Genomic DNA, 23,086 nt, shown 5'->3' with positions numbered 1-23,086 from the left:
CAGGAATTTCTGGAGCTAAACACACTTACCTGGGAATGTGCACATTTTGGTTGTAGAAACAAATATATTTTTAAAATAAAAATATTACCATCATACAAGAACATGAGAAAAGCCCTGCTGGATCAGGCCAAAGACCTGATATACAAAGAATAGAAATAAAAAAATCAATTATATAAAATACATTTTAGGGTTCTGAATCAATAGTCAAATAGTGGATCTTATTCAGATTGCCCCAACTAAAAACCTTGCAACCTTTGCTGTCACTTGCTCATCTTGATCTGCCAAGAGAAAGGACACTGTGGCAGTGGTGGGGCGACGTGGAGTGGACAATAAGAGGGGTGATAATCTCATACCAAAAGTCTTTATAAAGAGTACAAGCCAGAAAGGCATGCACTGATTTGGTACTGCCATCTCCACAGGGACATAAGTGTTTTTCGTGTGGAATCTGTTGGAATTGTACCTCGAGTACAGCCGAGGGCAGTACATTCAATCTTGTGAGAGTAAAAGCATGTCTACGTATATTTTAGAATTGCTAGGCTATGTAGATAGGGTGCCAGAGTCTCGAAATGGGAAGGTGGAAGTGTCATACCATGGGCAAAAATTCCTTATTATGGCCAAGTTGTTCTGACACTCGATATCATTTAGGCGCTGACAAATTAAGACTGTTTGCTTTACTAAAACTCAAAGTGAGTAGCTGTTGTGATAAACCACAAGAGTGAAGTTTTTGGTAAGTCCAGGCACTCTTGTGACCAAAGACCATCACCACAATCACTACCCACTCCAGTAAGCAGTACTCCAGGGCATGCTACCTCCAACAGTGGAGCTAGACCATAGCCAACATGACTAGTCATCACCTCCATCCTTTCTGTGTGTGTGTGTGTGGGGGGATACTGTTGCAACCAATGGCAACCTTTGTGGGGCCTGGCGTGAGCCTGCTGATCCAGATACTGATGCAGGATCCGTTTGCCAGTGCCTCCCATCAACTGGCACTCTTTGGGTGGTCATGGGATGGGCAGGTGTAGGGTGGCTCATGGCTCTAGGCCAGGCATTTCCAAACTGCAGCCCTCCAGAGGTTTTGGCCTACAACTCCCATGATCCCTAGCGAACAGGACCAGTGGTCAGGGAAGATGGGAATTGTAGTCCAAAACATCTGGAGGGCCGAAGTTTGGGGATGCCTGCTCTAGGCTTTGGCCCTGGCTGCATTACTACACAGAAGCAAGAGATGGAAGGTTTTGTGTGTGGCTCATAGCCCCATCTCAGACAGGACAGAAGAGGCTAGGTCAAGCCATAAGAAGCCCAGAGATCTAATGATTGAGGGAGTTCCATCAATAAGAACCAGCACCTCGCGCAGAAAGTAAAGAATAGGAAATACTTGCCATGTTAGTGCGTTCATACCCAGAGCATTTGTCAAACAAAGGGTGGCAGCGGCAAGCCCTTAGGCACTAAGGATGGGGAAACTGCAGCCACTCACTCGCTTTCACATGGGGTGGGGGCGAATGGAGAGAAGAAACAGTTCATAATTCCATTGAGAATAATCTGTCTCTCCCCAGGCAGCTTCCGGGGTGCAGAGGAAGTAACATAAAACCCTGCCCACTTTTAGCTCTGGCTCCACTTACCACAAGCTACAGCCCTGTCCACCAACAAAATGTACCTCCCACAAAACACCCCCTAAGGAAATGTGGACATCCACAAAAAAGAGGTTCCCCACAGTGTCTGGGCTGAATGATGGGGGTGGATTATTATAAGGTGGATTCACATTCACACATCCATCACTCACCAAGGCATGTAACGGAAGCAGCGCAGGCATTCTGGCTGACATTTGTGTCAAAATAGGGGTCAACCTTACCCTCTCTGAGGTTTTAACTGCTGTAGTATAGTTATTGATTCACACTTGTGTGCATGAAAGGGTTAACCTGAGCTCAAGTTGCCAGTGTGGGTGTGGCTTAGCAGGCTCTTAGAGGCCTCTCCTCCAATCCTTCACTGTGATTTCTGGAACAAACAAGAAACCATGTGGCCATGGCTCTCTGCAAGTGAACTGCATCTCCCCAAAAGAATTTTTTTTTAAATTAGATGTAATGGCACCAACACATGCACTTGGAGGTGGGGCTGTGGTACACGGAACATAAGGCTTCAATAATATTATTTTAAAACCAACTGTTTGCACCAAATTTTATGCTGCGTTTAGGAAAAAAGTTTTAATTTTACTTCAAAATGTACAGTATAAAAAATTAACAAGAGTGCTTCTGAACAAAAACTACAAAAAATAATAATTCCACTTCAGCAATCAATCAAAAGGCTTTGACAGACAATGGTACAGAGTATTCTGCAGACTTCCCAGATGCAGAAAAAAGCATTTTAGGATCCATTGGCAATTGAATCTTCCTCCATCTCTTCTTCAGCCTCATCCATAGGGCCTAAAGAAAAGAGCACAATTTCTTAATATTTTAATCATTCCCTCCACCACAAATGTGAAGCTGATAAGGGGTGACAGTACAGTTCTGTTTTTTAATTCTATGGAAGTATTCCAAATATGGGCTTTTGACGCTTCAAATTTAGCTCACTAGCATTAAGTGAATTTGCAGGTTCTTAACTTGTTTCCTCATGCTGCAATGATGGCCATTCTACTAACTACTGCTGCCAAGAAATACTTAATTTTGCATAGCCTTCTATTCTAGGTTATGGAAAATTCTAGCTGTCTAAAAATCAGAAGCTGCCTTATACCATCTTGGCTGTGAATCCTGCTCCCTGCCTGGCAGGCCTTTTCCCACTTGGCCTGGAAGGGCAGGGCTGTGATTGACTCCAGCTACAAAAGCCAAGGCTGCTGAACAGATTCTTGGGCTGGGGTATTGTTTGGCTGGCGGCAGGGGTGTGTGTGTTGCTGTTATTGACTTCTGGCAAGGGCCAACTCCCCTGCACAGAGAGAAAAGGGGTAGTCTAACCTCTGTTCTAAATGTCCTGCAAGAGTAAGGGTTCCAAAGATATTCCTTACCTGCTTTACGATCTCTGCCAGGTATCTGACCAGCCTGCAACAGACCCTTCAGCCTCTCTACTTCAGCAAGTGTTGTGGCATTAGCAATGGCATTCTTAAAGGGAAAGATCAAAAGTCACTTATGCAAAACTTTTTACATTAAATTCAATGCCTGTTTCACAACAATTGAACTGTGCCTATTACAACAGTGCTAACAAGGCTGGTCTGAACACCAAGGAAAACGATTCAGCATGTCAAAAAGAGTTCAATTCAATTCCAGCTAGAGGGTGGCATTTTATTATCATATTAGCAATTTAGCTGTTGCTCCTTAGACAAATACATTTTTAACCTACTGATATCTACCCCTAGCCATCAGACTGTGTTGATCTGGCCACTTAGAAATTTGAATTTTTGCAATAAGGAGCAAGACAGTTATAGCATGTTTACAAAATCTGAACTCTTTATTTGCAAAGAAAAGCTACGCAAACTACGCCTGTACCTGAAAAACAAAGCAATGTGGCACACTCAATACACACATAGATAGATCTATCTTCTGGAAGTAAACGACAGTGAATGTTTTTCTTGGTAGATTCCTCCCTGTAGAAGTCTGAAAAACATTACCTTAATTGCTTCCACATCTCCTGGGGAAGGGCCCACCTTCTTTTTGTCACTTGGCAAGCCAGCACCTGGGCTGAAACTTCAGAAGGAAAAAAGGTGCCTTGTTAAAGTCAAATAATTATTATCATGCTTCTCGAGCTTCCAAAGAGAAGTCTCTGGAAGCACCAATTTCAATCAGGTGTAGTATCTTATCTTTGTTAACAAACTGATACAATCAAGTAATAGCTCCTTCAGAAACACCAGCAGAGTGACCTTTCCACATCCCACCCTTTTTAGAGCCTTTTATGAAAAAAATATCAATCGTATGTGTTGTTCAAGCTCCTAGCTTGGATGTTAAAACTGTCAGGGTTCATAATGTACTTGTCAAGAAAAAGAAGCAATGTTTGCCATTCATCAGCTAGGCAATTTTGGTGCTAACTAGTGCACCGACTACTCAATTTTCTTACAGCCCAAGAGTATTCACAAACCAGCTGTGGTGTTTCTGAAGGAGACTGCCAGTTTAAAGTGGTTATCTTACGTTTTTGCTCTCCTGGCAATATCCTTTGCAAGCTGTGCACCCCGCTTGCCCTTGAACATTTTCTCTGCCTCCTGACGCTCCTACAGCGATACCACACACACAGAATTAATGCAACATTCAATAGAAGCATGTATACGGTGCATAGCTCCTCTCCCCCCAAAAGAAATGGCACGGTGAGGAGCAATTCTTGAAAAAGCAAGGTGGCACCAAGATGAAGCCTTAAAAGTTGGTCCTAGTGAAACCTATAACCCAAGATCTATTTTCCATTTAGCTCAGATGGCAAGGGAGTCCACTGAGATATTCCCCACCATGCAATAGTTCCTGTCCATTAATTTCACTTCAAAAACGGTATGAAGTTGATTGAAGTCACAGCCAGCAGGCAAACTATCGTTTATTTGTTACACAAGAAACTACATTTACTCTCAAAGCATCTTTGATAAGACTCTGCTTTCTTTCCTCCAAGCCACAGCTACGGGCAGGGAATAGACACCCCCATTTCTAGGAATTACCTTCACAGAAACTATTTAAAGTAAATGGAACACACCATAAGATATATACTAAAATGCTCCAGCATGTTTATCGTCTGGAAACTGCTTCAAGCTTTCTTTTAGGCTAACATTTGCTGATTGGTGATGAGAAGGCAATCCTGTTTTTATGTTAATAATGATTCAAATCTAAAATACAGTTCCAAATATAAAAGCTTCCAGGCTTATGACTGCAGAATTCATAAATGTGTTTTCATGATATCTGCATGGCCATGAGAAAGGCATTCAGAATTACATTTGCAGAGCCACTGCCATAAACAAATGTCACAGTCTGAAAATGCGTTATAATGAGAAAATTATGTTATACTATAGGCACGAAAAGAAAACTCAAGTAGTAAACATTTAAATGCATAGCTTCTCAAAAGACAAATTCTTCACAATTGCCAGAACACTTACTTTTAATTTCACTTTTTGGAAATCCAGGACTCTGACTTGTGGGACCTTGAAGATGACGTACAACCTATAATGCTTCTTATTTGTCACTGGATTCCTTAAAATACTGAAGGGAGGAAAAGGAGAAACATATTTACACAGTTCAAACAAAGGTACTGCTAAAGAGGAACGTTTTGGCCCAACATTCCCTATTGCCAAGTGTCTTTCCCCTTCATCTCCCAGGTTCTTACCAATGTTGGGAATAATTATTTTTAAGAGGCCAGCCCAAATGGCAAGACCCTAGTCCTGCCAACCTCTTAACTATGCTTTGGTTGACCAGCCACTTTGAGGACCGAGGTAAAGTTGCTTGACTAATTAAAGAGAGATTAATAACCAAAAGTAACCTGATTAAGCTATTTGATTAAGAATAAAAGCTTTGATTGCTGTCACCGTTAGTGAGTTACTGATGTCAGAACTGCACTCAAATTTTCTTGGAGGTAGGACCTACTAATCTGCTACGTGTTAATGCAGGCATCCCCAAACGTCGGCCCTCCAGATGTTTTGGCCTACAATTCCCATCATCCCTGACCACTGGTCCTCTTAGCTAGGGATCATGGGAGTTGTAGGCCAAAACATCTGGAGGGCCGCAGTTTGGGGATGCCTGTGTTAATGCATATCTGTTTGTGATGCTCATGAACATAAAAGTTTATGCAACATTACAATCAGAGACAGGAATACATGACACCTATTTCAAAGACCTATGCTATCCGGTGCCATTTATGAATCAAAATATTATTTGATAAGTAAACTACATGAAGCATAATATTTTCATTTCATTCTGAAAAAGCCTCAGCAAAATGTTAAAAAATGAACTATGCAAATGTTAATTATATAAAATAAATATGGATCTCTTCAATATATAATTATTTATCTCATCATATTATACTCTCCTCTTGTGAAGAAGCGTCACTCTGTGGTAAGAATTTACATCTAAAGACCCCAGGGGTACATTTTTATTATTTTAATGTTTCAGCGTTTCACTTTATTTGCATTTAACTGTTAGACAGAATGTATTAGGCTTGAGTTTTGTGTGTTCTCATTTGTGAGTCTCTCCCGCCTACGCTGCATTCCATCTCTCCTTATCTGACCCTGAAAGCAGCAGAAATGGCAGATGTTTTCCTATGAGCTAGTACCAGAGTATTAATCAGAAATCCTTGGAAGCTTCCTGAAAGATAGATGGAGAGACGTCAACAAAGAATGATAATAGACTAGGCTGCCAGGGCAATGTGGGACATCCAATACCCAAAATGGGCAAAAGGCCTAGGCACTTCTGGTCAACCACAAAGCGATAGTGGGGGGAGTGGATAGCAGGAAGAGGCCATACATTTTTTTCTAATTGATGACGTGAAACCTTTCCTGACATACGTGAAGATGTTTTATGACTCTGTTTGCTGCGTTTGAACTACCATACCACATGCTCTGAAGTGCCTTGGAGCAAACCCTCTCAACTGGCACTTTGGGTTGAGCTCTATTGCAATAGATAAATAAAATAAATAAAAACACAGAGTTCCTAAATCTGGATGCTGGACTTGAAACAGTTTCCTTGGTTCTGTGGTTTATTTAAAAGGTGGTCCCATCACCTGGGTAACAAACCGTGGTGGTGTAGAGGTGAATTCTTACCACAGCTCCACACTCGGAAATCCCTAGGGAGCTTTTAGAAAACAAAGCAAACCCTCTTAGTTCTATTAAGTGTTGAAGGCTTCAGGAAAAAAAATATTTGGCAGATCATGTTGTCAACCTTAATTTATAGGACAGATGTTTGGTAAGGAAGGCATATTATAAGATTTGATAACAAAGGTGAATATCTCATACCTCAGGTATGTTAGTGATTTGACAGTTGCCAAAGGATCTAGATCACCCTGAATGAGAAACACAAATGTAGTTAAAGCTATGTTAATATACGTTTTTCAGCTCACACTCAGCCCCTTAACCAAGAGTTAATTATACTACAGAATGAGGATCATTGTATTCATTTCAAACTTTATAGCTTATGAACAGTTAGGCTTAATTCACTACAGTATGTGAAACATGTTATACATAGTCGTCTCAGTTGTATGGTTTTACATTGTAAAAGCAAGACAATTAACCCTTAGTGTCTTTGCATTCAAAAATTCACCCAGAACAACAGGAACAAAGGTTATTTATGGGATCAGTTTCCATTCTAGGGTTTATTTTCAACTGATTTTTTCCCTACTTGGTTACTGAGCTGTTCTCCAAGAGTGCGTATGGCTTACTACACCCAACCATATTGTATGTAGATGCTATTGCTTCTCTCCACATATAAATGCACCAAAAGAAAAATCTGTGATCTTAATGGGGACAGCACGTGAACAATTTCCCTAAACAATTCGCTAAACGTGAACAATTTCCCTAAACAAATATCAATGGCAAAACTGCATATTAACAAATACAGTGTCTGATTAAGAAATAATTTTAAGTTCAAGATTTTCAGGAAGTTTTGCATCATAGAGCTTATTTGGTTAACCTTACTTTTCCTAAGCTCAGACAAGCCTTTATGGCCATTTATTTGCAGACCAAGCAAACCGCCAAGATTGATGGTAGATATCAAATGACTGCCATGCTGGCTGAAGGCAGCAGGAGTCCAGCCACAAGCTCCAAACTGTTGTTTCTGAAGCTGGCTTGTTTAAACTAATCAGAATTTGTTACGAATCACAATCTCTAGCTCATTCGCAATGACAAGCTGAGATCAGTGGAAAGCAAAGTTTAACTGCTGCCAAGGACTCCTCCTAGCTGCATGGAAGGAAGAAATGGGAGAGCACATGAAGCAGTGTTGTTCAGGGTCTTCTTGCTCATGAAGATAGCACAAAACCATGGTTTAATGTTATGTGCAAACCTGGGCCATTTATTTTAAGCAACAACATGGAAACAATATTCTGAGTAACATTTCACTGGTACTATCTGCTACATTGCAACTGCTCTCAAGAAGTCAGAATGGGTAAAATCTTCACTGAGAAAGTTGCCTCATGTAATAAAAAATGGTGAGAAAACCCTATCTTAGAAAATTTTGGGCCTTTCTAGTGATTGTGCGTATGTCATTCAATCATTCCATGATTTCTTTCATCCTTTATTTCACTTACCAATTCCATGATGTTATTGTTGGTAAGAATGAGTTCCTTGAGATTTGGTAAAGACTGTTCAAGTCCCTCACCTATTCGGCTAAAAAAATAAGAATAGGGTGGGGGGGAGAGGAAGCCATCAGAAATATTATCTTGGAAGTTGTAATATAATTCTGTCCTCTTCCCCAAACTTCAGCTGCTTTTAAACTTACACTTGAATAAGTGGTACAAGAAGTAGATTATCGAGAACTGCACCCAAAGAGACCTCAAAATTGCAGTTGGAAAGACACTCACCTTAACCTGTTGTTATTCATTAGCAATGTTTTCAGTCTTTTCAGCAGAGGAAACCCATCTAACTTCCGAATCTCATTGTCAGAGAAATCGATAGCATCAAACTGGTCCAAGGTAGCTCCCAAGTTCTCAATCACAGGGATCTTATATCCTGATGAAGCAACATGGGACCAAAAAAAAAAAAAGATATAGTGCAGGGGAAATGTATAGTTTGGGTATGCATTAGACAACATTTGAAAGAAAACTTTCACCTCAGCATTCCTTACAGGTAAGTCTGAGAGGATGGACTTGGGGATACTCAGTGAAATTGGGTGCCAGCCGCTTTAGGATAAGCAGAAAAAAATAGGACATCAGACCACTCAATACTAATTTGTAGTTCTCACTACTTCAAATCATGTTATGTAACGGGTGTGCCTATGGTCACAGGTAGAGCATGTGCTTTGTTTGAAGGTCTCAGGTTCAATACCGTGTTTCCCCCTTTTTAAGACACCGTCTTATAACTTTTTTCCCTCAAAAAACCACATGGTGTCTTATTTTCAGGGGATGTCTTATTTTTATTATGTTTTTATAGTACCTATGGTTCCGGGCAGTGGGGCGGCAGGCCTCCTCGGCATGGCCAGGAAAAGGCCAGGCCGCTGGCTCAGCGCTCCGCCCGGTGATGCCTTTGTCGTGGTTTTTTAAATCTTTCTCCCACCCCCCACCCCCGCCAACCGCCCCGAGGTTCCTGCTGCTTTATTTTGGGGGGGCGTGTTTCGCGAAATAAACACGAGGATGAGGAGGGCTGAGGGATCCCGCCCGGCCTTAGACAGGCCACCCGCGCGCCTTCCACCCACCGCATGAGGCCGGCCTCCGGGGAATGCGGGGCCCGGGCAAGGCAGCACCGAGAGCCCCCACGGCCGCCGGGAGACGTGACGCAGCCGCCGCCCGCGCAGCCATCACCCTCGTCGCCGCGTCCCTTTCATGCCTCTTGCTCAAAGCGAGGCGCGGCGTTCACTGCGCTTGGAAGGAGCCGGGTGCCCATGGCTCATGCAGCAAGGGCCCTCCCGACTCCTTCCCAGGCGCCCCTTTCTCCTCCTCCTTGCCGGTTCCGGGCGGTGGGGTGGCAGGCAGGAAGAGGCCAGGCTGCTGCGGCGCTCTGAACGTTCGGCGCTCTGCAAGGCGCTGCCGGGCGCTCCGAGCGCTCGGCGCGGCAGAGCGCTCCGCTCTGCAGCCGCCGGTTCCGGGCGCTGGGGAGGCAGGCCTCCTCGCCGGGTGCTCCGGCGGCGCGGAAGGGGCCAGCAGCGCTCCCGCCGCCGCCTGTTGCCCCGGTGGCGCAACACCGCTCTGCCTTGGGCCATGCAGCTCACGACGCTCCGGCGGCGCGGAAGGGGCCAGCAGCGCTCCCGCCGCCGCCTGTTGCCCCGGTCTCACAACACCGCTCTGCCTTGGGCCATGCAGCCCACGACGCTCCGGCGGCACGGAAGGGGCCAGCAGCGCTCCCGCCGCCGCCTGTTGCCCCGGTGGCGCAACACCGCTCTGCCTTGGGCCATGCAGCTCACGACACTCCGGCGGCGCGGAAGGGGCCAGCAGCGCTCCCGCCGCCGCCTGTTGCCCCGGTCTCACAACACCGCTCTGCCTTGGGCCATGCAGCCCACGACGCTCCGGCGGCGCGGAAGGGGCCAGCAGCGCTCCCGCCGCCGCCCGTCACTCCAGCCGTGCAGAAGCGCCCGCGGGCCTCCCGCGGCCACTCAGCCTTGGGCCATGCAGCCCCCAGGGGCGAGCAGCGGCCTCGCCTCCGCCTGGCCCAGCAGCAACAGCAACAGCAGCGGGAGGACAAGGACAGTGCTGCTGCTGGGTCCCGCTGCCTCAAGGCGAGCGGCGCTGCTGCGTGGAGGTATGGCTTATTTTCAGGGGGTGTTTAATATTGAACAAATGCTTTAAAAGCCTGCTATGGCTTACTTTCTGACTACGTATTAAAAAGGGGGAAACACGGTATCTAGGGAATCTGTCTGAAACCCTAGAGCAGGGGTGCCCAAACTTTTTTCAAAGAGGGCCGGATTTGATGAAGTGAACGTGTGTGAGGGCTGACCAAAGTTGTTGAGCTTTTTTTTAGGATTTGAGAAATAAACTGCCACGGGCGCCAGATTAAACCACCCGGGGGGCCAAATTAGGCCCCCAAAAAGGACTTTGGACCTGCCTGCCCTAGAGTCACTACCAGTCAATGTAGAAGCAACACTGAGCTAGATAGACCAATGGTCGGCTCAGTATATGGAAGCTTCCTTTGTGATAGTAGCCATTGTCTTAAATTGCTTTTAAAAAGCAGGCTCACAGAGAGAAGTTCCATCAACAGTTAATAGCTGCAACAGTTAATTAAAAGCTCTATTCTTAAGGGATCACTCTAAATGCCAAATATTTGTGGGAGGGAGGGATATTAGGTGTTTTTAATCTGCTTTGTTTTGTATTTTGTGGTCCCTTTTCGCATTTTTTTGTTGTGATCTGTCCTGTGATCTTCAGAAGAAGGGTGGTATACGGGTTTAATAAATGATTAAAATGAATACTAAATATGAAGGCGTTAGGGTCTTCGTGAGCTCTTTTTGAGTTTCCTGGAACCGTGTGGCTGGCCTCTTATTAGAGACTGTATGTATATATGTGTGTGTGTGTGTGTGTGTGTGTGTATTATACACACACACACACACACACACATGCAACAGGGTTCTTCTTACACAGGCATCCCCAAACTGCGGCCCTCCAGATGTTTTGGCCTACAACTCCCATGATCCCTAGCTAAGAGGACCAGTGGTCAGGGATGATGGGAATTGTAGTCCAAAACATCTGGAGGGCCGAAGTTTGGGGATGCCTGTTCTTACATTAGCATCTGTCCATTATTTCGGGGGGAGGTTCACCGAACCAACCTTACTCCTTGAGTGAGGCCCAGGTGACCTCTGCGGCATTGGGCTCCTATTATCACCAGCTGCAACAAGTACGCCAACCACACCCTTTCCAGGACAGGAGCAGCGCGACCCACGTGGGCCACCTAACGTGACCCTCTTGAGCCACCGTCCCCCGACTCAGCTTCCCCTCCCGCTTTGCCTACTGCCCGCGCGCTTCAGGCCTACTAAGGTGAAGCAAGCGCCGCGCGCTTCCCGCTCCTAGGCCGCCGCCACCTCCACCACGAGGCCGTGTTCCTCACCGCGCAGGTCCAGCTCCCGGTCCCGCACGGCATTTGTGTACTGCGCCGCCTGCTCGATGAGCTCCGCCGTCAGCTTCACCATTTTCGCTCCCCGCGGCCGCCGCACACCAGAAGAAAACCTGACCGGCACGGCGACGGAGGAGCCGGATTAATACGCATGCGCCGACCGACCGCGCAGCCCGCAGAGCCGAGTTGCCGAGCCACGTAGACGGGGTGAGTCGAGTGCCGAGCGGCGCTTGCTCGTCGTCATGGCGACGCTTTGAGTTCTGGGAGGCCTGCAGAGGCTTTTTGGGTCCAGTTGCGCTTACACTCGAGAAGAGAAGTATGTGGTCCCCGCTTGGTTAGACGCAGTTAACTAACGTGCCGATTCCTTCAGCACAATTCTGTGCATACTTGCAACCAAATTCCTTTAGCAGAATTCTGTGCACACTGTACTTGCAAGCAGGTTCTATGGAGCTCAGAAAGGCTGCTCCCAATTAAGCACACGTGCAATTCCACACATACCAAATGCTCCCTCCAACTGACCTCTGGTTTGCAGTCCTTGCTCCTGATGAATTCTTGCTGTTTTATCCTTATTTTGTCATTTGGTGAGTAATAGCCCCGCTGGATCAAACCGAATGTCCATCTATAGTCCAGCATCCTGTTCTTATATTGGTTATCCAGATTCCTCTGGGAAACCCACAAAGAGCATGGCAGCACGAAAATCCCTCTTCCCCAGTCGTGATCCCCAACAACTGGTATTCAGAGGCAATCCTGAGCTAGATAGACTAGGGGTCTGATAGCATAAAATGTCATGCCATGTCTCGATTGTAGCAGTTTTGCTGGTGGAATTCAATGAATTGAAGGGGCACAATTAAAGTGGATTTGTTCTTGTGCTATAAACATACTAAAAATGAAATTAAAATGGCTCTTTTTTGCAGAAAGGAACTAGAAACTACTAAAAAGTGTGGGATAACAGTTGATCTGCATACAAGTAGGCTTGCCATATGTCCTCTTTTTCCAGGACACATCCTGTATTTCATGGGTACGGTATGTTTAAATGAGAGTCATCATAGTGATCCATAGTTAATAGTAGAAGTCGGCCAATGTGTCTTCTTTTTTGCTCTTCAAAATATGGCAACTATAAGTCAGAATGAATAAGCAGCCAACCTCTTACAATCTCCCTGCAAACTTTGGGCAAACATATCAGGATGGAAATTCAACCAACGGGCCATGTGGATGCAACCCCAAATATCCTAGACAAGCCACAACAGGTATTTCCTCTGCCATACATAATTTTAAAATCTTTTATTTTTCTTTCACTGAAGACCACATGGTGGCACACTAGCGTCAAATACACTTCTCTATTCCATTTGCAAGCTGTTTAACAAAGGGAAAATGTTTTAATTTTATGGCAGTGCAGATCCAGGTAACAGACATCACTAACAAAGAGGGACACAATTTGCGGCTAGCCCACATTTTTGCCAATGAATAATAAATTTTTCTACACTGTGCCACACTCTGCCACAGCTGATTATTTTTTAAAAAAACTACTGAGTATTTTTGGTTCTAGTCGGTCACCCATGAGTGAAAAGTTAATAGAAAAGAATTAATAGTTGCCTGAAAGAGTTTTTAAATTATTATTGTGCACAGCCAAAGAAAAGTTATTGGACAGGGAGGGGGTATATTTAGGTGCCCTCCAAATCTCTGGTTTTATATCTGCAAGAAGGGATTATGTAAAACAGAGGAAGCTTTTTGGCAGCTAGCAGAGCAGGACAGACCTGAATCTTCCTGAATCCCCCCAGAGCCACCCACCTGTCAATCGTCTGAAGAGGGGAGGGCACCTGCCTTGCCAGAGTAGTCTCCACCAGGAACACTGGCAAAGCAGCACCCAGCTGGATTGAAAACTCCGCTAAGCAGCTGATGAAAGTCAATCCTGCAGAGCTATAGGGGGGGGGGGGCTAGCCAGGTTATTTTTGCGCTGGGTAAAGCCTCCAGAGGGATGCCATTGAGGCCCCCAGCCTGTGTGTGTGTGTGTAAGCAAATTTGCAGTTGGTGTGTGTGTGTGTGCCAAACTGTGTCTTTGACCCAGGCAAAATAAAGCCTGGTTTTGCCCCCGAATCCCGCTGGCTGCAGGGATCTGCTTTGACAATGCATTCCACACAGGGGATGCAGTGTCTAAGTACTGTAATACCCAGCAGGACTGAGTCCAACCCTCTTGCCTATAAACTGATGGACTGTGAGCATGGCTAGAGAATATGGGCTCATGTGCTAACCTGAACCCTGCAGTGGGCCAAGACTGGTACCCCCCCTCCTTGTTGTAAGAGGCTGCTGAAGCTCTTTGTTAAGTTAATGCCCCTAGCCAACATTTCTTTCCTGCCAGGCCTTTGGCTTTTAATTATCTGTGGTCCCCTTCAGTGGGTGGGGGGTGTTTTAATTCTGCTTTTTAAAAATTTGCTTCTTCTATGCTTTGTTTTATGGCGGTTTTACTGTTATTTATGGGTCACCTCGGGTTATATTGGTAGGAAAACAATGATGAATAAGTTTAATAAATAATAAGAACTCTGAAGTTAGTGTGGCTTATGTTTTCAAATTGTGCGGAAGCTGGGTTGAGGAAAGACACACCAGACAGTTGTATTTCTTAAGAAATTACAGGATAGGTATGGATTGTGGCTAACGTCATGCGCGCACAGCTTGAAGCAGCAGCAGCGGGAGCACACCTGAGCGAGAGTAAATGGTAAGGGTGTTCCTCTCCCTGCTGCTAATTGCAGCTGTATTCAGCACCGGGAGTTGCTCGTGCATTAAATGCAGTGTCTATTAACTTCTTTGCCCCTGTGGTATTTGCTGAGAGTGTGCTGGCATTTCTACCACCGCTCCTGTTTGCGGAGATTGGGAGACGGAAGTTCTGGACATGCCGATGACAGGATAGGACATTATTATAATTACAGCTCTGGGTCAGAGAGGAAATGAATGTGTAAATCACAGGCCCCCACATTCACTCTCCTCTGCTGCTGGGTTTTTGTGATCCTGAGAGAGAGAAAAAGCATGCTTCCTTGTGGTTACCAAGGACCCTCATTTGTACCACAGTTAGCAAGGGACAAGCTAGTAGTTTTTTTAAGGGTGCTGAGAGTTGTTAGGGGGCTCCTGTACCCCACACAGACCTACAATTTCCAGAGTTCCCTATGAAGACAGATGGACTGTTAAACCACTCTAGGAGAGGAATAAGAAGGGTCTCTGCAACCTTAGGAAACTAAAATGTTTCTGTAACTAAAAAGAAATAAAAATAGTTCTATCTACTCTCCTGCTATTGAGCTTAATGCTAATTGAGCACCCCCCCTTTCCGTCCCTTCAGTTTGAACACAGGCATACTTCTGAAACAATCTTTTCTCTTCCATCAGCAGGTCAAGCCTCCCTCGCTGTTGTCAAATGAACACAAATCACACACACACAATTTTTGTAATTCCAAGCAGGGTGCCAGGATTTTCCAAGGTCCACCATAAATGGCTGATGGGCTGCATTTTTGCCCCGTGGATTATGAAGCGCGCAGGCCAGATGTCAGGGTTTCTCATCGGGATTTATTTTTATTTATCGGCCGTGCTTACACTTCACCCTTCCTTTGAAGAGCTTTGAGTAGCTTCCATATGGTTCCCACATGGTCTCCTGTCCAAGCAGCTGACAAGCAGAAGTTACTTTGGGGCTAGCAGATGGCCCAGGAGCACCTGGTGATACAGGCCTGTCCATAGTCACCAAAGTTACTGTATTTACTCAAACGTAATGCACACCTTTTTTTGGCCAAACTACGTCACGAAAATTAGGGTTAGATTAGATGGCACATTTACATTCGCCAGCAAATATTTCTTTGGTTTCAAGGTTTTGAAAACTGAGGTGCACATTAGATTTGATGGCACATTAGATTTGCGTAAATACAGTAAGTGGCTGCAGGCCCGATCAGTATTATGGGTTGCCACTAGGAGGCCTATATACATACAGGGCTTTCTTTCAGCTGGAACTCAGTTCCAGAATCTCTGAGCTGGGTGCCATTGCCGTTCTAAGAGAACAAGAGAGGTATTCATGATAAGTTCTTGCACCTAATTTTGATAAAGCTGCTAATGGACCAAATACAGACCCTTCAAGTGTCCCTATTTTCCAGAATCTGCCCGGTTTCTGATTTGATCCCCGAATGTCCCATTTTTCCTTAGGACGTCCCTGTTTTCATCAGAGAAATGTTGGAGGGTATGAAATTAGCATTTGAACAGGAAGTTCTGAAGGGGGGAAACCTATTTCTCTCTCTCTCTCTCTCTCTCTTCTAATGCACATGTGTCACCGGTTATACAGGGGGCAGTCTATGAAGTGCTATCCAGATACTGTCCACCAACACTTGAAACACAGCAGCTACCCCAGCTTATAGCACCTCAGAAGAGGTATTTTCTCCTGACTAAGAAATAAGAGGATCAGGACAAAGGCGCACCTAGTCCGGGATTCTGGGCAGCAACGTTGTGCTCAAATGGTCCATGAGAGCAAACATTTCTTCTTGCCGGATGGATTGATTTTTCTTTTCCCCACACATACTGTTCTGGGGGTTCTCCTGAACCCCCCACCCCACTGGGGGCAAACAGTGGGAGGAGAGAAGGGAAGCCTCATTGTGCTAGTGGAAGTCATTGCACGGGCTTCAGCTGGGAGGGCGAGTTAGTTGAATCTGGCGCACTGTTCCATGGCCCACCAGATGCCTATGGGAAGCCCATAAGTATCTTCTGAAATTCCTACATTAGAAATAATCAAAAATATTTTTAAGACCAGCTGCCCTGTTAGAGCAAGCATAGGGACCTTGTGACCCTCCGGATTATGATGGACTCCAAAGCCCATCAACCTCAGCCAGCAGGGCTATGGATTATGGGAGTCGTAATCCAACATCTGTAGAGCCACAGATTCCCCATCTCTAAATTAGAGGCACCTTGAATCATGTTGTGGGTCATTAGCTCACTCACTGGGAATAATCTACAAGATGAATCACATCCCAATGGATTTTTGTGTGTGCATCTCATCAATAAATATAGGTCGTTGACCCCCCCCCCCCGGATGTTAATTAAAAGACTACACAGAAATAGGATATTCATAGTAAAATAAAGCAATTTACTTTGGTTGCTTCGGGGTGGGGTAAGTACAGAATAACTCATCAGGACTATAAACATTTTATTCATGGTGTGGTTGCCTTGTCAACTTCTTGCCATTGATCACATCAGAAACACTGTGTTGGCTTTCACTATTCATTCAAGCCAAGTTTGAGAGCACATGGGTCCAAAGCAGTACGGTCATGTCAGTTAATTTTAGCTAGGGGAAAAAAAGCTTAGAAAACTCACTTTGTTAAGAGCCAATTAATGTTTTACCACCAATTTCACGGGCTGAAGGTTTAACTTATTAAAACAGCCAACAACGCGAATCAGAACAGGCATTATAAGAAAAAAGAGAAGTGTTGTTTACATATGTCTGAAGAGGGGGGAAAGGGACATTTTTGTTGAAACTTACAAAGATGTCACTGGAACGGAAGGAGACACATTAAAAAAAGTCTGTCCCTGTAAAAAATAATTTAAAATTTCTGTGAATAAAGGCAATGACTGTATAAGTTACTTTTTAAAAAAAATTCTGTAAGACAACATAGCCAAATATATTTAAACACAATTATATAAACACCACACAACAAACTAAAAAATATATATTATTATATGTATATATATATATATTTATATGTATAGTGAATACATTCAGATGTGTTGTATAGCGCCGTTCGGTAGAATTGGTTGTTTCCCTTCCCTCCTGGCTGGCTAAATAGAACGTCTCCTGGAAGGGATTGCTTACTAAAGTCACTGAGCTGTCATTAGACAGGAAAGGTTTTGTCAGCAAGTTGTGGTAGGCCGGAAAAATGAAGCCATCAATCAAAGCTGAAAAAGCTAGGAGATGCAAACATTTGGGGAGGGGAGGAGGGCAGAAATAATCTTTTGTTGCGGAGAGGAAATTATTCTAGTCTGAGTCTGCAGACAAGAGATGAATTTATTCCCAGCAATTTCACGGTGAAGGCTTCGACGCCCAATCCTGCAGGGTGCTCAGGGCTACCGGGTTCCCGACAGTCGCAGTCACTTAGGAAGGATGTGGCCACTCAGAGCAGCTTGCAGTAAAGGTGGACACTTGGGGCTTAGACAAAGACCACTCTCACCTCTTCCTGCCAACTCTGGGGTCGCCTCCTTGGTGACTGCCAAGTTGCAAGTTTGCTATGGCTAATTTTGCTCCTAAAAGGCAACTGGGTATTGTCCTTATTTTTCAGCATAACATTGCTGGGGTGAAGTGCATCAAGCCAGGGTTGCACCGGAAGAGAACTCAATCACTGTATAGCTAAAGGGCTGCAAATTCTTTTGGGATGGGTGGGCAAGAGGTGCCCTTTACTTCTCAAAAGTGCAGAAATACCTTAAATCTGCCCAGTCACCTGCCTGGATACTATTTGGGAGGGTTGATTATTTTGAATGAAGCTGGGCATGTGGACTTTGGTGTCACTCTCCATTTGCAAGACATGTCCAAGAAGGATTTGTGTCCCCATCTGCATTTTTATTTATTTTTATTTATTTTCTTTTAAGATGCAACAAGCAAAGCAAGGATGCTACCTAGGCTTGGGTGTTAACCAGGCATGTGGCACTGTAGAAACCAGACTGGCAGGCAATATGAAAGTGATCCGAGTTGCAAGCCAAAGCTTCAGTCAGCGCTGGGTGAAGCTTCCCAAAGTGGGGGTGGGGTAGGGGTAGGGGCAGACAGGGAGGAGAAGGGAGACTTTGTCCTAGGGAACTGGCACAACAGGGCCTCCAGAGGGCGGGTATTAAAATCTTCGGCTCAGCCAGCCAAGAGGCACGTCCGACAGCAAAACTGTATAAACGGCTTGCGCTCACAGAGTTTGTTGGATTTCACCATCTCGCAGAAGACCTCATCAGCTGGGAGAGCATACATACATTTGGAAAGAGGGAGGAGAGGGGGAAAGAAATTGGATTAACATTTTAGCCAAACAAAGTAGGACTGGAAAAAGCACAGCAAGAGCTATTCTGCTACACAAGAGAGAACGGGAAAAAGCAGCTCATCCATCTGTTGGAGAGTTTCGAGATGGGAAGGGGCAAGTGCATTTCACGAGCATAGCTCTTACACATGCATAAACTTCAGAATGGAGATATTTATCTAATCCTTCTACCTACCATATTTATATCCCAACCTTTCCTCCCGTGAGCTCAAAGTGGCATACATAGTTCTCCCCCATCTCTGTTAACTCCCCATCTCTAGGTTAAGCAGAGAGGCAGTGACTGGCCATGGCAGTGTGGGAATGTGAACCCTGGTCTCCCAGGTCCCAGCCTGACACTCTAACCACTACACAACACTCTTCTGCTCAAGTACTGCACAGATGCACCAACACAGTTGAGTCGTACAAGGAGATGAGCAAGAAGGGAAAAGAAAGTGACAAAATGGCCTCACGCAGAATTATGATAATTTGGGAAAACTGAAGGATGGTGGGGATGAGTTATTGCAGCTCTGAACCCTGGCTGCCCATTGTGCCCACACCACAAAGGAAGATGCCATATACAGAGTCAGACTGCTGGGTCTACTTAGTTTAGTACTGTCTTTGGTAATAATAATTTATTCTTTATACCCCACCCATCTGGCTGGGTTTCCCCAGCCACTCTGGGCGGCTTCCAACAGAATATTAAAAACACGATATAAGATAAAACATTACGAACTTTCCTAAACAGGGCTGCCTTCAGATGTCTTTTAAAGTCAGATAGTTGTTTATTTCCTTGACATCTGAGAGGGCATTCCACAGGGCAGGTGCCACTAATGAGAAGGCGCTTTGCCTGGTTCCCTGTCCCTTCGCTTGTCACAGGGAGGGAACCAGCAGAAGACCCTTTGTGGAGGACCTCAGTGTCCGGGCTGAGCGATGGGGGTGGAGACGCTCCTTCAGGTATACTGGGCTTTAAAGGTCAGCACCAACACTTTGAATTATGCTCGGAAACATACTGGGAGCCAATGTAGGTCTTTCAGGACCAGTGTTATATGGTCTTGGCTGACTGGCAGCAGTTGTCCAGGGTATCTGGCAGGGGGCACCCCCAGCCCTACCTGGAGATGCCAAGGATCGAACCTGGGACCATCTGCATACAAAATGGGTGCTCTTCCACTGAGCTGCAACCCTTCCCCACTAGCTCATTTTATTGCGCTGCCACAGAGCCAAAGCAGGAGGTTCCCATGCAGGCCTCCACACTTCCCCTTGCACCATGCCTAGAGAGCAGGGGTCCAGCGGTTTTCAGTTTGCCCCGCCAATTTCCCAGAGGAAGCCCATGCTTTGCCGTTGGAACTGGAACAAATGTAACTCCACAGAAAAGGTGAGTGACGTCAAATTCAGCAGTAAATAGTGGTTTTCCCTGGAGGAAAGCAGTGGAACAAACAGGAAGTATGGATGAACCCTGAGGTGGGTAAGGAAAGCTTGGTCAATCTATGCTTTTTTAGGGATATCTCCCGATATTCTCATTGAAACAGCTGACAAAGGGTGCAATGACAGACAGGCTGAATTTAAGAAAGAGCTATAAAAATGTTATTCAGCAGCATCATATATAGACTTGGAATATGCCAATTTCGCCTATCCTTCAGCAGTCGATTCTTAAAACAGCTCCATGCAAATTCTGTGCCAGGAGAAATTACAGGAATTTTTTTTCTTTCTTACCTTACCTGCACATTTTCAGGTCACTGATTCCTCTCTACTGCCTGCTGCCCCAAAGTTAAATTTCAGGGGAAGATCTGGATTATTATGAACTTGGAGGACGATTTGAACTTTAGAAAAAAGACGGCAGTGGACAGTTGCGAGGAATTCCCAATTTCTTGAAGCATGGGAACCCAAATAAAAAATTCTTTAGATGATTTGGCATAACATTCGGTTTGATTGATATATATATGTGTATAATTTGAAATATTGAATGTGATATAATTGGTTTTAATTGGAAAATTAATAAAAATATTTTTTTTAAAAAAAACAAAGTTACATTTCAGTAAAGTTCATTATATATTCCATAAATATGAAATCTCAACCTCAAAAGTAATTAAAATTGCCGCAAGTTCCTGATGCAAGAAGGGAGTGAAGAATGAGCAACATCTGGCTGAAGATAAGGATGAGATTCTAGGGAATGTAGGTATGCAGAACTAGTAATGATGCAATTGAAATGATAGTTCCTAAAGTCCCATCACATTTCTTCCCTAGATGCCCTAGATGCCCTCCAATTTGATACTAAAATCTAGTTCCACTTGAGCTGCACAAGGTTTTTTCCCCTTTGCTCCCCAGCTGCATCATCTTTCAACTGCTGTGATGGAACCAAGAAAAGGGGGACAGAGGCTGTATTAACAGTACAGTCATACCTCGGTTTGCAACCGCAATCCGTTCTGGGGAGCCGGTTTCTCCCCGAATTGGTTGCTCCCCAATGCACGCTTCTGCGCATCCGAGCGCCGCAGAACCCAGATGTAAACACTTCCGGGTCCGCAGTGGTCAGAAACCGAAGCGGTCGCAAACGGGGGTGGTCGTAAACTGAGGTATGACTGTATAATTTAAAGCACATGATCTAACCCTGGGAACTGTAGTTGGTTAGTGGTGCTGGGAACTGTTGCTCTGTGAGGAGTAAAGTACAGTTCTCAGGATTCTTTGGGGGAGGCCATGTGCTTTAAATGCATGGTGTGGATGCAGCCTTATCAGTGGCTAGTCAGGTGTGTGTGGTATTGCCTGAGTATGTGGGTACTTGGGCAGAGCCACACCAAACATTTAAAGTGCATGCAATGCACATTTAAAGCATGTGGTGTTTCCCCCTCACAGCAATACAATTCCCAGCACAAACTTTTAAAACAAAAACGCTTCTAGGATTATTTGGAGGAAGTCATGTGCTTTAAATGTGCATTGGATGTGCTTTAAATGTATGGTTTAGATCTTCCCATCTTTAACAAATGTCCATGCAAATACATACCATTGTGGCATCTGTCGCTAGCAATGCATGAGCCACTAAGCAGGCTAAAGCCTTCTTTACACCGGAGACATTTTCTTCCCGAGCTGTCACAACTTGAACAGTTATCTTCACATCTGAGGAAGAGATGAAAAAGGCAACTCTTTCTAGTAGCTAGTTGCATGCCCATAATCCAAACTAAGGCATGGAGCCCACAGCCCTCCTGGGTTTGAGGGACTACAACTCCCATCATTCCTAACCATTGACCATGTTGGCTGGGACTGAGGAAGCTGGAGTCCAGCCAACATGCAGAGGATCACAGATGTTTCCCATCCTTGGCATAGAAGGAAGGAGGGTAGACATATCTAACCACTAGCTTATCCCACAGCCCTACCAAAACTCTGCTCCTATACAGAAAAATTGAGATCTCTTATCCAGACAGTTGCTGTCCCTGCGTTGTATCCAGCACAAGTGCCATGCCAACCCACCAGAATAGTTCTGTTGCCCCTGTGCAGTCCAGAACTCCTTGCCCTGATCTTGGAACTCCTTAATCATGGACCACTGCTTCTAGCTTGGCTAGTCTCGTCTTTCCTAGTATAGCTCAGTCAGTAAAGCACGAGACTCTTAAAACACGGTGTCATGGGTTCAAGCCCCAGATTGGGCAAATGATTTCTGCATGGCAGGGGGTTGGAATATATGACCCTCATGATCCCTCCCACCTCAACAATTCTATAATCCTATGCCTGAGGGCCACGGCTGCCATGACTACCTGTTGCTGAGCCTGTATGTATCCTCTGCTTCAATAGATATCTCTCTTCCTTACTCTCAGGGAAGAGCCTCTATTGTTATGGTCTGAGAGGGAGCGAAGACACCTTTCTGGAATGTGGTTTTTTTTAATTTGTGACCCTTTACGCGTAACATATGCTCAGTATCTGAGCCTGGTTCCTGGAGAGAAGGGGAGGTCTTGGCTAAATACCATTCAATAGGAATTCACCTCCCAGTTCTTTCCTTGTTGTGGAAAGAGATGTTGCAGGAGGTTAAAAGAAGACAGTATCAACTTGGTATACAGTGGTAGACTAAGAGGAATAAATTTGTTTCTGAATATTATCTCTTCCTTAAATCTGACCACAACAGAGCTGCTTTGAGTCAAGAAGAGAGATCCTTGTTTGTATTATGCCAAAGCAGAGCGCTTGGCAAGGGTTCACGCTTGCTCCCACACTACTTTCACAAAAGGATACAAGGACATAAGTGGAATCTGCTGGATCAGGCCAATGGCCTACCTCTCTCACAGTGGCCAACCAAATGCCTGTGGGAAACCTGAAAGTAGGACCTGAGCACTTTCCCTTCCTCCTGTTTCCGGCAAATGGTACTCAGAAGCATTACTGCCTCCAACAACCATGGAGGCAGAGCCAACCATCATGGCTAGGAGCCACTGATAGCCTTTGTCCTCCATCCATTTGTCCTTTTAAAGCCAACCAAGCTGATAGCCATT

General features: G+C 45.0%; 2 protein-coding genes across 2 annotated transcripts in view; both read right to left on the bottom strand.

Moving 5' to 3' along the window:
* Positions 1-2,168: 2,168 nt before the first annotated feature.
* On the bottom strand, positions 2,169-11,755 carry SNRPA1 (small nuclear ribonucleoprotein polypeptide A'). The gene is made up of 9 exons (XM_035130466.3): positions 11,618-11,755; positions 8,452-8,599; positions 8,179-8,257; positions 6,893-6,939; positions 5,045-5,147; positions 4,104-4,183; positions 3,590-3,665; positions 2,990-3,083; positions 2,169-2,414 (listed from the first exon to the last, which is right to left on the bottom strand). Exons 1-9 carry the CDS (start codon positions 11,697-11,699, stop codon positions 2,356-2,358), a joined length of 768 nt encoding a protein of 255 aa, XP_034986357.2. The 5' UTR covers positions 11,700-11,755; the 3' UTR covers positions 2,169-2,355.
* Positions 11,756-16,705: 4,950 nt separating this feature from the next.
* Positions 16,706-23,086, bottom strand: part of PCSK6 (proprotein convertase subtilisin/kexin type 6) — a 95,202-nt gene continuing 88,821 nt past the window's right edge. Inside the window, exons 20-21 of the mRNA XM_035130465.3 lie at positions 21,619-21,731; positions 16,706-18,567 (exon numbers count right to left, since the gene is read on the bottom strand). Of these exons, the coding sequence (XP_034986356.3) occupies positions 18,470-18,567; positions 21,619-21,731 (211 nt within the window). The 3' untranslated portion in view covers positions 16,706-18,469. The remainder of the gene's footprint in view (positions 18,568-21,618; positions 21,732-23,086) is intronic.

The sequence above is a fragment of the Zootoca vivipara genome, chromosome 13 (genome assembly GCF_965207765.1).
Source record: "Zootoca vivipara chromosome 13, rZooViv2.hap1.1, whole genome shotgun sequence".
NCBI lineage: Eukaryota > Metazoa > Chordata > Lepidosauria > Squamata > Lacertidae > Zootoca > Zootoca vivipara.
This window is presented reverse-complemented; position numbering and strand designations above follow the sequence as displayed.

Coding starts and splice junctions, on each gene's coding strand:
- SNRPA1 (XM_035130466.3), bottom strand. CDS start 11,699: ATGGTGAAGCTGACGGCGGAGCTCATCGAGCAGGCGGCGCAGTACACA. Junction 6,940..8,178: donor ACAATAACATCATGGAATTG/GTAAGTGAAATA, acceptor TTTCTCATTCAG/GGTGATCTAGATCCTTTGGC. Junction 3,084..3,589: donor GAGATGTGGAAGCAATTAAG/GTAATGTTTTTC, acceptor TTTCCCTTTAAG/AATGCCATTGCTAATGCCAC.